Below are 13,741 nucleotides of genomic sequence, written 5' to 3' on the forward strand. Positions count from 1 at the left end.
CTACAGGATTATAACTTCAGGAACCCATAGTAACATTTCTGAAGAAGGGTCCTGACTGGAAATGTCAACTTTCCTGCTCCTCTGATGCTGCCTGGCCTGCTGTGCTCCTCCAGCTCCAACTGTGTTATTATAGTCACATATTGTGTTGGGGAACTCAGAGGCAGGATGCAAGAAAACAGTTGTTATATATGGATTTGGATCTGTTTGGAGCCAATCACGCTACAAGGAACAGTACTGGGACCACCGTTTATCATAATTTTTCTTGATGATCTGGATTTAGCCTGCAATGCACAGACTGCAAATTTGTGCATACTACTATTAAAATACCAATAGCCTAACCTCCAAGAATATCTATATACGTATTGAGGTTCATCTTTGTACTTACTAAAGAAACTATTATGCCTAATCGGTGTAAGTATTGTCAAAAAAATGACAGTAGTAGCAGAAAGACAATAGGAGCAGAGACAAAGGATAACATGGCTAAAAGTAAATTAAAAGAAAAGGCAAATAGGAACAGAATAGCAAGTAAAGGCAACTATGTTCCCATGCAAACACACATAAGGCAACACAAGTGAAATGATAAGCTATAAAAGAATGGAACCTCATTGAAATCGTGGACACTATATCTCTATTATGATATACATCAGCATTGGCACAATAGCACTGACAATAGTCCATAATTGTTGAAAATAACCAAAGGATCAAATGAGACTCATCTGGTCAAGGTAGAAAACAAGGGGGTACAAGCCAACTTTGTATTGGACACATTTAGATATAAAAGTTTGCAATTGGGTTAAATTGGACTCCTGGGCTTTACTGTCTAAAGGAAGTATAAGCAGGGATTCCCTAAGGCTGCAGAAGAATTTGGCCAAGCCTGTGTGATTATCTAACGGTCACAACAAGGAAAGAACCAGCTATGACCATTTCTCATACTGTATGGATGAAGATATGGAGGCATAGGCTGGCATGGTTACACTTGTGCAGGTTGCAACTTCTGTTATTCCAGGAAATAACAGGCAATAAAACACATCAATGCACTTTGTGAATTACTATTCAGACACTATAATGTAATAAGCCTTGACTCTACTGAGTAAAATAATTGATCACCATCACTAATAACAGTCAAATTAAATTACTTGGAACTTAGAAGTGAAAAGGATAAATCATCCAGAAAACTAAACTATGAAGTTATGAAGATAATAAAATGTGAGGCTGGATGAACACAGCAGGCCAAGCAGCATCTCAGGAGCACAAAAGCTGACGTTTCGGGCCTAGACCCTTCATCAGAGAGGGGGATGGGGGGAGGGAACTGGAATAAATAGGGAGAGAGGGGGAGGTGGACCGAAGATGGAGAGTAAAGAAGATAGGTGGAGAGGGTGTAGGTGGGGAGGTAGGGAGGGGATAGGTCAGTCCAGGGAAGACGGACAGGTCAAGGAGGTGGGATGAGGTTAGTAGGTAGCTGGGGGTGCGGCTTGGGGTGGGAGGAAGGGATGGGTGAGAGGAAGAACCGGTTAGGGAGGCAGAGACAGGTTGGACTGGTTTTGGGATGCAGTGGGTGGGGGGGAAGAGCTGGGCTGGTTGTGTGGTGCAGTGGGGGGAGGGGATGCACTGGGCTGGTTTAGGGATGCAGTAGGGGAAGGGGAGATTTTGAAACTGGTGAAGTCCACATTGATACCATATGGCTGCAGGGTTCCCAGGCGGAATATGAGTTGCTGTTCCTGCAACCTTCGGGTGGCATCATTGTGGCAGTGCAGGAGGTCCATGATGGACATGTCATCAAGAGAATGGGAGGGGGAGTGGAAATGGTTTGCGACTGGGAGGTGCAGTTGTTTGTTGCGAACTGAGCGGAGGTGTTCTGCAAAGCGGTCCCCAAGCCTCCGCTTGGTTTCCCCAATGTAGAGGAAGCCGCACCGGGTACAGTGGATGCAGTATACCACATTGGCAGATGTGCAGGTGAACCTCTGCTTAATTAAGCATTAAGCAGAGGTTCACCTGCACATCTGCCAATGTGGTATACTGCATCCACTGTACCCGGTGCGGCTTCCTCTACATTGGGGAAACCAAGCGGAGGCTTGGGGACCGCTTTGCAGAACACCTCCGCTCAGTTCGCAACAAACAACTGCACCTCCCAGTCGCAAACCATTTCCACTCCCCCTCCCATTCTCTTGATGACATGTCCATCATGGGCCTCCTGCACTGCCACAATGATGCCACCCGAAGGTTGCAGGAACAGCAACTCATATTCCGCCTGGGAACCCTGCAGCCATATGGTATCAATGTGGACTTCACCAGTTTCAAAATCTCCCCTTCCCCTACTGCATCCCTAAACCAGCCCAGTGCATCCCCTCCCCCCACTGCACCACACAACCAGCCCAGCTCTTCCCCCCCACCCACTGCATCCCAAAACCAGTCCAACCTGTCTCTGCCTCCCTAACCGGTTCTTCCTCTCACCCATCCCTTCCTCCCACCCCAAGCCGCACCCCCAGCTACCTACTAACCTCATCCCACCTCCTTGACCTGTCCGTCTTCCCTGGACTGACCTATCCCCTCCCTACCTCCCCACCTACACCCTCTCCACCTATCTTCTTTACTCTCCATCTTCGGTCCGCCTCCCCCTCTCTCCCTATTTATTCCAGTTCCCTCCCCCCATCCCCCTCTCTGATGAAGGGTCTAGGCCCGAAACGTCAGCTTTTGTGCTCCTGAGATGCTGCTTGGCCTGCTGTGTTCATCCAGCCTCACATTTTATTATCTTGGAATCTCCAGCATCTGCAGTTCCCATTATCTATGAAGTTATGAAGATCCTTTTGAGTGTTAGGACTGTAAACGATGCTTATCTCCAAGTGGATCTTAATTTATTGGGAGATTGTGCTCATATCAGGTACGCTGTTTAAATTTGAAAGTGCACTATTATGTGGACAGGTTAAATTTCCAACAGCGATATACCCATCAAGCAAACTATTAAAGGCACAGAAACGAAGGAGATAACAAGGTGTAGAGCTGGATGAACACAGCAGGCCAAGCAGCATCATAGGAGCAGGAAGGGTCTGGGCTCGAAACATCAGCCTTCCTGCTCCTATGATGCTGCTTGGCCTGCTGTGTTCATCCAGCCCTATACCTTGTCATCTCGGATTCTCCAGGATTTGCAGTTCCTATTATCTCTCATAGAAACAAAGGAATCTAGATGCTCTACTTAGATTTCTAAAGCAATGCAGTGAAGTGAAAGCTACAAAAGAAAGTTCTGGCTGCATTTGTAGGATAATTGATAAGAGGAGACATACTAATTTGACACTTACAAGACCTTGGTGAAGCCTCACTTTAAATACTGTCTGGATTTGATGCCTAAACATTGCAGCTTTTGAAAGAATGCAAAGAAGATTCAAGAGGCTATTTTTCAGTGTAAAGCATGTTGGTTATCAAGATATGCTGACTGTTGCAACTATAGAAAAAAATCGACCTATTAATGATCAGACTATACTTTATCAAGGGCTAAGCCTTATAATGGCATCCTCATTTCTGAATCTCTACTTTCAACATGCTGCGAGTTACACTGACCAAAAATTGAACCAACTTGCTACCATCATTGGTCCCTCACCAACTCTCTTCCACTCTCAGGGTCAGTTCATAGGTGGCTATACAGACTGATATAGCTACTGTAAGCTCCGTTACACCCGGGACAGGTGGTGGTCAGGAGAAGGGGTGGCTGGGGCACTGGTGAGGCAGTGCATTCCTTTCGCTGCGTGCACCTGGCTTTGATTTCTTCCCCGGTGGCAAGTCTCGAAGTGCTCGATATCTTCCCAGATGGTCCTCAACTTTGGACAGTCTTGGGCCAGTGATTCCTAGGTGTCTGTGGGAATGTTCTACTTGGCAGTGAGGTCATGAAGGTATCAGTGAAGTGCTTCCTCTGTCCACCTGAAGCACGCCTGAGGCTTCAAAGTACCGCACCTGCTTGGCAAATCTCGTGTTGGTCATGCAGAAGACATGCCCAGCCCATCATAGCCAATCAAGGGCTGTCACTGCCTTGATGCTGGCGATGTTGACCTGGTCAAGGGTGCTGATGTTAGTGTCTTTCTTCCCTCCTGATTTACAGGATCTTGCACAGGCAACATTAGTGGTATTGGTCCAGTGTCTTGAGGTGTTGGCTGTAAACTGTGCACATCTCAGAGCGATATAGGGGGTGGGAACCACCACACTCTGTAAATCATGATCTTCGTGTCGATTCTGATATTGATGCTCTCAGATGGCCACACGCTGCACCAGCACACTGGAGACGATGCTGGATCTGTTCAACAATAGCTGCTTTGGCCAACAGGTCAATTCCAAGGTACTGAAAGTGGTCAACATTCTCTCAGGCTGAACTGCTATAACAGCAAGCCAGAAGTTAGGAATTCTGCAATTAATTCACCTCCATGCCCCCTTACTGTCCATCCACCATCTACAAGGTGCATTTCAAGACAGTGACGGAAGACATCCTAATTGCCTGGATGTGTTCATCAACACTTTAGAAGCTTGACACAATCCAAGACAAAAAGTGTTCCGCTTGATTGGCACCCCATCCACTACATCAACCTTCACCCAGTTCATCACCAAATGCACAGTAACAGCAGTGTGGACCATCTACGGAGGTACACTGCAGTAACTCAAACATTCCTCCAAAAGCACCTTCCAAGCCTCTACTGCCTAGGAAGTCAGGGGCAGCAAATGCATGGTAACAACAATAGCTGCAAATTCCCCTCCAAACCAGGCACTATCTTGACTCAGCTATATTTCTATTCCTCCACTATCAATGGGACAGAATTCTGGAACTCCTTTCCTAATAGTGGATATCCGTATGCCCCAAGAACGGCAGTAGTTCAAGGTGGCAGCTCACCATCACTTTCTCCAGTGGCAAATCAGGGATCTAAAACAAAAGTTAGCCAAACCAGTGATGCCCACTGTACAAGAAGTTCTTTTTAAAAAAATGAATGGAACGAGTTGTGTTCCAGTTGACAGTTTGGCAACAATAAGATTGGAGGATGACCCGGGTTCAGAATTTTAAGCTGCAAAAAGGCGTGATCCAGATTTAATGTCAATTGGTGTTTCTTGTTCCAGGGAATAGTGGACCTTAAACAAGGTTGTTGTTTTGCAAGGCTCACATTGATTTGCTGAATTCCTTCAAATGAGAGATGTGCCTGAATCTAGTTGGGGCAGACACCACTTCTTGAAATAGGTGTATGTCCTAAAAGGAATTCAGGGCCAGTTATCATCTTCTGGATGGACTAGAGAGGAACTTCCAATATTTCACCCCCTCCCCATTTTGGCCTGTTCCTTGACTTTCTCAGGATATCAAATAGTTTTGGATAAAGTCGACAGTATCCAACTGTGTGAAACAGCCATATTGATCAAGTGTCTTCAACATTCCATTGTTGTCCATATGTTTGTGAAGGATTTGATAGTTATTCCTTATCTTCGCTAATGGGAGCTGAGATTAAGGGAGGATAATCTTAAGAGTTGAGCCACTCAGAAGGGATGTCAGAAACAGTTCTTCACAAATTGTAATGGAAATTTGAATTGGGTCCCTAAAATACTTCGAAACTGAAGTCAAATGAATTTTTTTTGGTGAGGACTGGTTTACAACTTTGAACCAGAAGTGGGTGGATAGAGTTAAAATATACATCAGCTGTGATCTGACACAATTGTGGAATTCCCTGCGGAGCTGAATGGCATGCTTCTCTTCCTATTAATTGTTTATTCACCATCTGCTCTTAAACATCACCATCGCAAAGTGTTTTCGTAAAATACTAATTAGTATTAGTGTACTACAGTATACTAAAATACTAATTAGTAAAATAAGTACATTTACATATAATTGAAAGGAATGACTTTGAAAAGGATGCATCAATTTTACAAAGAACAAAGAAAATTACAGCACAGGAACAGGCCCTTCAGCCCTCCAAGCCTGCGCCGATCGAGATCCTCTGTCTAAGCCTATCTATTTTGTAAGGGTCTGTATAAAGAACAAAGATGGATAATGCATGCTAACAAATGGCACTTTGAAGAACAGAAGATTAAATCCAATGTATAAAAGGTACAAGTTGATTGATTTAAATGCTAGTAGAGACTAGGTCAGCCACTGTTGTGATGTTAATTGAACTCACCTTTGTTTTCTTCATTTTCAGCCAATGCTTTCACACTGGACATCAATATATCATCATAGCCTAAAAACTCATCCAGAAGAAATCGGCTAAATCCATCCCCAAAGCAAAGATCTTTGGTTGGATCTGTGAACAAAATTGCATAAAGTAACTTTTATTAGCCATTTGTAAATTCTGGTCACAATTCAATTCTTGTGTCAATGGCAAGAACACCACGGAAGTCCTGTTTCCTCACTATCACGATATACTTTTTTGGCAATTAATTTTAATAATTTTAGGTCACCCCCACCAGCCTGTTCAACATGAAAGACACCAAACATGTTGGGGATAACTGAGTGGTCATAACTAGAATGTGGTTATTTTGTTAACTTGTGTTCATTTAATTGTCTTCATTGCAATATCAGTTGGTCTTTCATAGAAGTAGCAACTTTGCTATAAAAGTAATCTTTACATTTTCTGGCTGCTTGTGGGAGCATTATACACTTCTGAGAGTTGTTCATGATTGTACAAGAGTTATGGCAGTCTTTTACAAATTCATTTGAAGTCCATTCAGAACATGACATTTTGCATTAAAACACTTTAATGATGTCATGTTGCTGTTAACCTGTGTCTTGAAGAGAATATTGAAACCTGATTGCAAATGTGTAAGACAGCTTTTCACTTTAAGTGCAAATCTTGTATTATTACCCAAGTATTCTCATGGAACAATGATCTGCATGAATGGATCAAAACAAGCGAATGCCCTTTGAAGTGCAAAAACACTCAAATCATAATATATATTTGTTTTTCAGGTATAGAACATTCTTGCAGGCGGGCTTCAATATTCTCTTCAAGATACAGGTTAACAGCAACACTATATCATCAAAATGTCCGACTGAAAACTGTCATATTGTGAATGGACTTCAAATGAATTTGTAAAAGACTGACATAACTCTGTACAATAGTGAGCAAATCTGAGAAGTGTATAATGCTCCCACAAGCAGCCAGAAAAGGCAGAGATTACTTTTACAGCAAAGTTGTTACTTCTATAAAAGACCAACTGATCATGCAATGAAGACCTTTAAATGAACACAGGTTAATAAAATAACAACATTTTAATTATGACCACTTAGTTATCCCCAACAGGCTGGGCCTCTTATGTAGAAGAGGCTAAGTGTGGGAGGGGGAGGGATGACAAAATTAAAATGTCTTTGAAATTATGGAGGGATTTCGTCAGGCAGAACAGCGAGAATAACAGAAGTTGTTCCCATTTGTTGAGGTACACATTCATAAATATAAAGACATCAATAAATCTAATGAGGAAATCAAGAGAAACTTTGCAATCCAGGAGAATAATTGGAATGAAGCCTGCAACACATGTAATTGTTGAAACGAATAGCACTGATGCTTTTTGGTGGGGAAGCTAAATAACTACATGAGAGACAAAGAAATTGATATAGATACTTATAGGGTTAAATGCAGTATTGTGACAGGAGACTTACACAGTATAAGTGTATAGAGACTAGTTGGGCAAAAAGGCCTATTTTGTTACATAAATTATACATAATTATAATATAACACTTGCCAAAATTCTTTAGTTAAGGCTTCAAATAGGATCAAATAATTGGCCAGCTATTCAAAGTACAGGCAACAATGGGAAGAATTCAATCTTCATATCGCTAACTGACAAGCTTTAGTAGAAAGTTTACGCTAAAATTTCAAATGTAAAGAAGCATGTTAATTTATTTTAAAGTAGACATGGGCAGATTCAGGTCATAATAAAAACATTAAGTAAGTTACCTGACAATTAACTTATGAAATTTTTTGGCTCAGTTTCAGCAAGTTCAGGCTTAAGATGAGATCTTGTAGGAATCGTCCGTGCACCTTCCAAACTTGTGATCTCTACCACCTAAAAGGGCAATGGCCGCAGAAGTATTGCAACACCCTCACCTGTATACTCCCTTTCATGCCACACACCAACCTGTCTTGGAAGTACATCATTTCACCATGCCTTTGCTGTCACTGGTTCAAAATCATGTAGCTCCCACCCTAAGTATTCTGGGTTGGATCCCCTACCCCGACAAAAAAAAACTGCAGTTCAAAGAGAGTGCTCATCACAACATTCAGGACAACAAATTCTGGACCAGCCAGCAACATCCATAATCCATGAATGAACAAAAAGACGAAAGAAAAGTTTGGATGAGGATTAAGGAAGAGACAGGTCTCAGACAGTGCAACAAAGATCATGTCCAGGATGTTTTGATTCTCTGAGAAATGGTGACTTGGGGTAATGTTACTTGCCCATCATTCTAGCATCTCAGGCCAATGAGCTGGGAACAGGCATTCAAACCACACCACAGCCATTGGCTAAAGCCAAATTCAAATAATACAACTGGTTTAAAAACATGCTTCATGAAATGAATCAAAATAAACATGGAGGCCTACTGCACTCAAGAGTGGCTGGCAAGAGATTAAAGCTGGCAAACCCAACAGAGAACAGGACAGCTTTCAGCAAATCATGTCGGTATCTAAACAGTGTTCTAAAATTCCTGAAGAGAGACATGTGGAATCAGGTGACAGTAGGGCCAAGCCAAAAAAAGACAGTTCATACTGAATGAAAATAAATCTGGTCAGTTTCTGATTACAAATGAGATCACAAGATATAGAGGAGGGCATAAGTCCTCCAATTTCCAAGACCAAAAGTGGTGCCAGAGAACAACACATTCCTAATATGCCAAATATCATGAAAAGGATTAAAAAAGCCAGAACATTTATCAAGTTTAATTCTTAAAGATGCATGGGACTTAACTTTTGGTTAGATAATCAGAAGAACAGCAAACCTAAACTGCAGTCAGTGAAATATGAAATGTCTGGAGGAAGCAGGTATTTCATTGTGATTTTGAACCAGACACTTCAAAAATTCAAAAGCTGTAGTATTATTTAAATTTGAACATTCTTATGTAACAAGTTTTTGTTTAGGAAGTACAGAAACTAATAACCTATGATCACCGAAAAATATGGGGGACTGGAGGAAAGAGAAATATGTTCCCTGTGGTTTCTACCCAGGTTTCATTGTTACTAATGTTTTAATTACAGGCATTCCCTTCACTCTAATTTTGGTCTTCAGAATAAGCTGTGTGCAATGACATGTGTCTGTGTTGGAAGTCTAAATGTAAGCAGTTACTGCAATCATCACATGCTGCCACAATGGGAGTAGAATTGACAACTCAGACACCTACCACTTATGAGCAAGGCAAGTGCCTTCCCACAGTTCCAAACACTGTGTATATACACATTCTAACTCTTACCTAGTGTTACTACCATGACTGGGATGTTTAGACGTTGCCTGGTACTCTGAGAGAGACGGAGAAAGCCATACTCCAGTGAGTATTCAACAATATACTCCTCCTGTGGCCAAACTATAAAAAAAGAAAAACTAAGCATTAGATATCAGTAAAGTCACTGGTCATACTATTTCCAAATGGATAAGATACAATACAGAATAATATGTGGCAACAAGCAAAGTTACAATGGAAGTGTGCACTGTTGGTATTTCAAAATGTAAAAGCACAATCAGAAAGCAAGTTTTACGGTAATTGCCACTTTCCAACAGTAAATAGTTAATCATAGATGTCATTAGCACAAAACTAGAGTTGCTTTTAAAATAATTTCGTGTCGACTTATGCCCATTTTTCCTTTCCTCATCTACCAAATTCACTTATCATTTAATATCTATGTTAGGAGACAGCTCCCAGTGGTGATGTTGCTAATTCTGGTTCCAATATTCCAACAAGCTCATGGATTCTGCCATGTAGATTGAACCCTTCTGCCAAGTGAGCCTGAAGAACACAGATTAGGCATGCACAAATTATTACAAACCTTAAAACAAATTCAGCAGTACTCGACAGCACCAGAGGACTACTGAAGCATCACTATTCAGGATATATCAAATTAACTATAATGAGCTAGTTCCATTATATTAATGAGTCCTGTGATAACTATGAGCAACTCTGAAAACAATGGGGTTCTGATAAACTACCCAGTTCAAGTTTTTCAACAGACAAAATCACAGACAATTCAGAGTAAATTTCATCATATCTCATTTACAGCAAAAAGCAGGAGTATAAAAACTAGTAAAATGATTCTCTCCCATCTGGCTCATTAACAAATGTTAAGACTGTCAAGTAGCCATCATTTATCTTTCAGTGGGAATTTTGAATGCTTAATAGTCTAAAATGGTAGTTCCTGACACTGAAAGCTCTGCCGTGTTATGATCCTTGCTGATGTTACTATTGAGCAATTGATTCTACTATAGACTCCCCAGTCAACTGGAAATTGAGAAACAAGAATTGTAAGGAGATCTCAGTTATCCGTAAGAATAATAAGGTACTTATGGCAGGAGGTTTTAACTTTCCAAACAGATTATGGCTGCCATTGCGTTAAGGGCTTGGATGGAGATGAATTTGCTAAGTATGTATGAAAGTTTTTTGATTCAGTACATGGACGTATCTGCTACAGAAGGTACAAGACCTGGCCTACTCTTGAGAACTAAAGCAGGACAGGTGAATGGAGTCAGAGATAATGGGAACTGCAGATGCTGGAGAATCCAAGATAACAAAACGTGGAACTGGATGAACACAGCAGGCCAAGCAGCATCTTAGGAGCACAAAAGCTGATGTTTTGGGCCTAGACCCTTGGGTCTAGGCCCAAAACATCAGCTTTTGTGCTCCTAAGATGCTGCTTGGCCTGCTGTGTTCATCCAGCTCCACACTTTATCTCAGGTGAACGAAATGTCAGTGGGAGAGCATGTTGGGACCAGTGACAATAATTCTATTAGTTTTAAAATAGTGATGGAAAAGGATAAACCAGATGTAAAAGTTGCAAGTTCTAAATTGGAGGAAGGCCAATTTTGACAATATTAGGCAAGAATTTTCAAAAGTTGACTGGGGGCAAATGTTAGCAAGCTGGAAAATGGGAAGTCTTCAAAAATAAGATAACAAGAGTCCGGAGACAGTCTGTTCCCGTTAGGGCGAAGGGCAAGGCTAGTAGGTGTAGGGAATGCTGGGTGCCTAGAGAAATTGAGGTTTTGAACAAGAATAAGGAGGGAGCATACGTCAGTAACAGAGAGCAGAAATCAAGTGATTCCCTAGAAGAGAATGTAAAGGCAGTAGGAGTATACTTAAGAGGGAAATCAGGGGGGCAAAAAGGGGCATGGGATAGCTTTGGCAAAAAGAGTTAAAGAGAATTCAAAGATATTTTACAAATACATTAAGGACAAAAGGGTAACTGGGGAAAGAATCGGGCCCCTTAAAAGATCAGCAAGGCCACCTTTGTATGGAACCGTAGGAGATGGGGGAGACACCGAACAAGTATTTTGTATCAGTACTTACTATAGAGAAGGATATGGAATATAGAGAAAGTGGGGAAAATAAACTGACATCTTGAAAAATGTCCATATTACAGAGGTGGGGATGCTGGATGTCTTAAAACGCATAAAAAGGTGGATAAATCCCTGTGACCTGATCAGGCCTGTTAAAAATGCAGGCTGGTTCAGGCTCTGAGCCCACACCTGGCATTACTGAGCTGGCTAGTTGTGTTACAAAGACTGGCATGACAAACTCCTGTGCCAACTTTAGGGAGTCAGACCATGCTTTAAAAAGGGCTTTGAACAATGGGTTGCATGAAGTAATGTTCCAAACATAGTGGAGAAGTAGTCCACATATCCTCCATCTCAAACTATGTCTCCCAAACAACATTATGGATACCATGACCCACGGCAAGTTATGCTTCTCCACCTCTTAACCACTAGGGCCCATCAACGCCCACCCAATGATCTTTACAAGCCCCTAAGCCATCTACATGCCAGGTAAAAGCAATGAACCCTATTGTGACAGTTGGATATTTAGTAAAAACTTTAAAAGGAAGACACCAATATCTAAAAGCCATCCATTTGGTGTAGCCCAAAAAGAAGTTTCAATCACCCAGACCCTTCAAAGTTTCAAAAGCTGAAAACTAAAAAAGTACTTGAAACAATTTTAAGCATGAGTAAACAAACACTGTGCAACTGATCGCATTCGTCAGAATGCCGGAGCATTCAATCAAGCTGGAGTCCTGGTGTTTCAAGAGATTAATGGTGGTCAGGGCTTGTAGCCAAGCCAGAGGACCATTACTTGCCAGGTGTTTAAAATAGCACCTTTTTAAAACACAAAAGTTAGAGATCTAACAAATTACAGAAATTTGTCATCTCCCCCTTTTAGCCACCCAAATTCGTACGATTGCACAGATTTCACAGTATTGTAAATATATGTTTTCTTTGTCTGTTCAAAAGGTTAACCCAAACTCTACTTAAACTCTGAGGCAATTGGATATAAATGTGGACGAACGGAAGTTAACCGTGAAACCTTTCAGGCTCAAATCAATCAGCTATAGTATCACAAATTAGTGATTTATAAAGTTCTACTGCAGTCATTGGAGACAGATGACTCGATTAGGGGCCAGTCACCTTTTATCTAAAGTAAACAAAATTTAAAATCTTGGGTATTAACCAAGAGAATAAAGCCACAGGAGTGCACGGCTTTTAAGCATACAAAATAAACTTTGCACCACAGTCAAAAAAGGCAAATCAATCCACAATATCCATCTGATATTGAAACAATCAGATAAGGGTAAATATGAATTAACAAGCAAACTGTGGTCAAACGCACCACTTAAAATGGCATATGCAACCAACATACAGATCTCAAATTTGTCAGCAATCCATTCAGGTGTCAGTAATTAGTCACAAAAATCTAATTAACACTGTTTTCCTCCTTTGGGATTTCAACTATTTCCAATGATAAGCTCCAAATTTCCATCTAAAGCTATTCTGGCTTGGAACAGCCTCAATGTAGTTCAGCTCCCTGTGGTTCAACTGTTTTTCCCTCAACTGCATTCCCCTTGGTTCCCAAGGCTGCACTCTAGCACTGACTCAAAAGGTACACTTTTAACTTATTAGTTACCATGCACGGAGCATCACTACTCAAGAGTTTCTTGGCCCCAGTGCTCCACCCCTTCATAGCTCTTTACAGCTTCGTCTAATTCTCAGCTGTACCAAACAGCTCTCTGCGTTTCTCAAGTTCTACACAAAACTTTCAGCGGTATCCAAAAGCGCTCCTGGCTTCATTGAGCCCAAATGGCTCAGAGCCTACTAATAACTGCACCTTTATGGTATGTGGCCTCTACCTTTCCTCTTCTTTCAGTGGTTCCCTCCACCAGGGGTCTGTCAGTCAGTGGGGTCCCATTTTTATGGCATCAGATGGGGTCATGTGATTGGCATTTTCAAAACACACTACCTTAAGGTGAGCTAAAATAGTATCAGAGATAATGGGAACTGCAGATGCTGGAGAATCCAAGACAACAAAATGTGAGGCTGGATGAACACAGCAGGCCAAGCAGCTGCTTGGCCTGCTGTGTTCATCCAGCCTCACATTTTGTTGTCTTAAGGTGAGCTACTTGTTATCTTTAAATGGTTGAATCATTCAGTTGAAAAAAAGAAACCTAAATGGAGCATACACATTCTGTAACACTACTGTTAGTGCATGCAGCAGAAACCTCAGGCATGCCAGGAAACAGAAGCCTCAAACTCCTCTTGC

At 41.6% G+C, this 13,741-nt stretch overlaps 1 protein-coding gene across 2 annotated transcripts in view; it reads right to left on the reverse strand.

Moving 5' to 3' along the window:
• The window catches only part of tmem259 (transmembrane protein 259), a 57,440-nt gene that overhangs the window by 19,366 nt on the left and 24,333 nt on the right, over window positions 1–13,741 (reverse strand). For both annotated transcript variants that reach the window (XM_048559846.1, XM_048559845.2), the window contains exons 4-5: window positions 9,419–9,529; window positions 6,135–6,257 (exon numbers count right to left, since the gene is read on the reverse strand). In XM_048559846.1, coding sequence (XP_048415803.1) covers window positions 6,135–6,257; window positions 9,419–9,529 — 234 coding nt within the window. The remainder of the gene's footprint in view (window positions 1–6,134; window positions 6,258–9,418; window positions 9,530–13,741) is intronic.

The sequence above is a fragment of the Stegostoma tigrinum genome, chromosome 30 (assembly GCF_030684315.1).
Source record: "Stegostoma tigrinum isolate sSteTig4 chromosome 30, sSteTig4.hap1, whole genome shotgun sequence".
In the NCBI taxonomy this organism is placed as follows: Eukaryota; Metazoa; Chordata; class Chondrichthyes; order Orectolobiformes; family Stegostomatidae; genus Stegostoma; species Stegostoma tigrinum.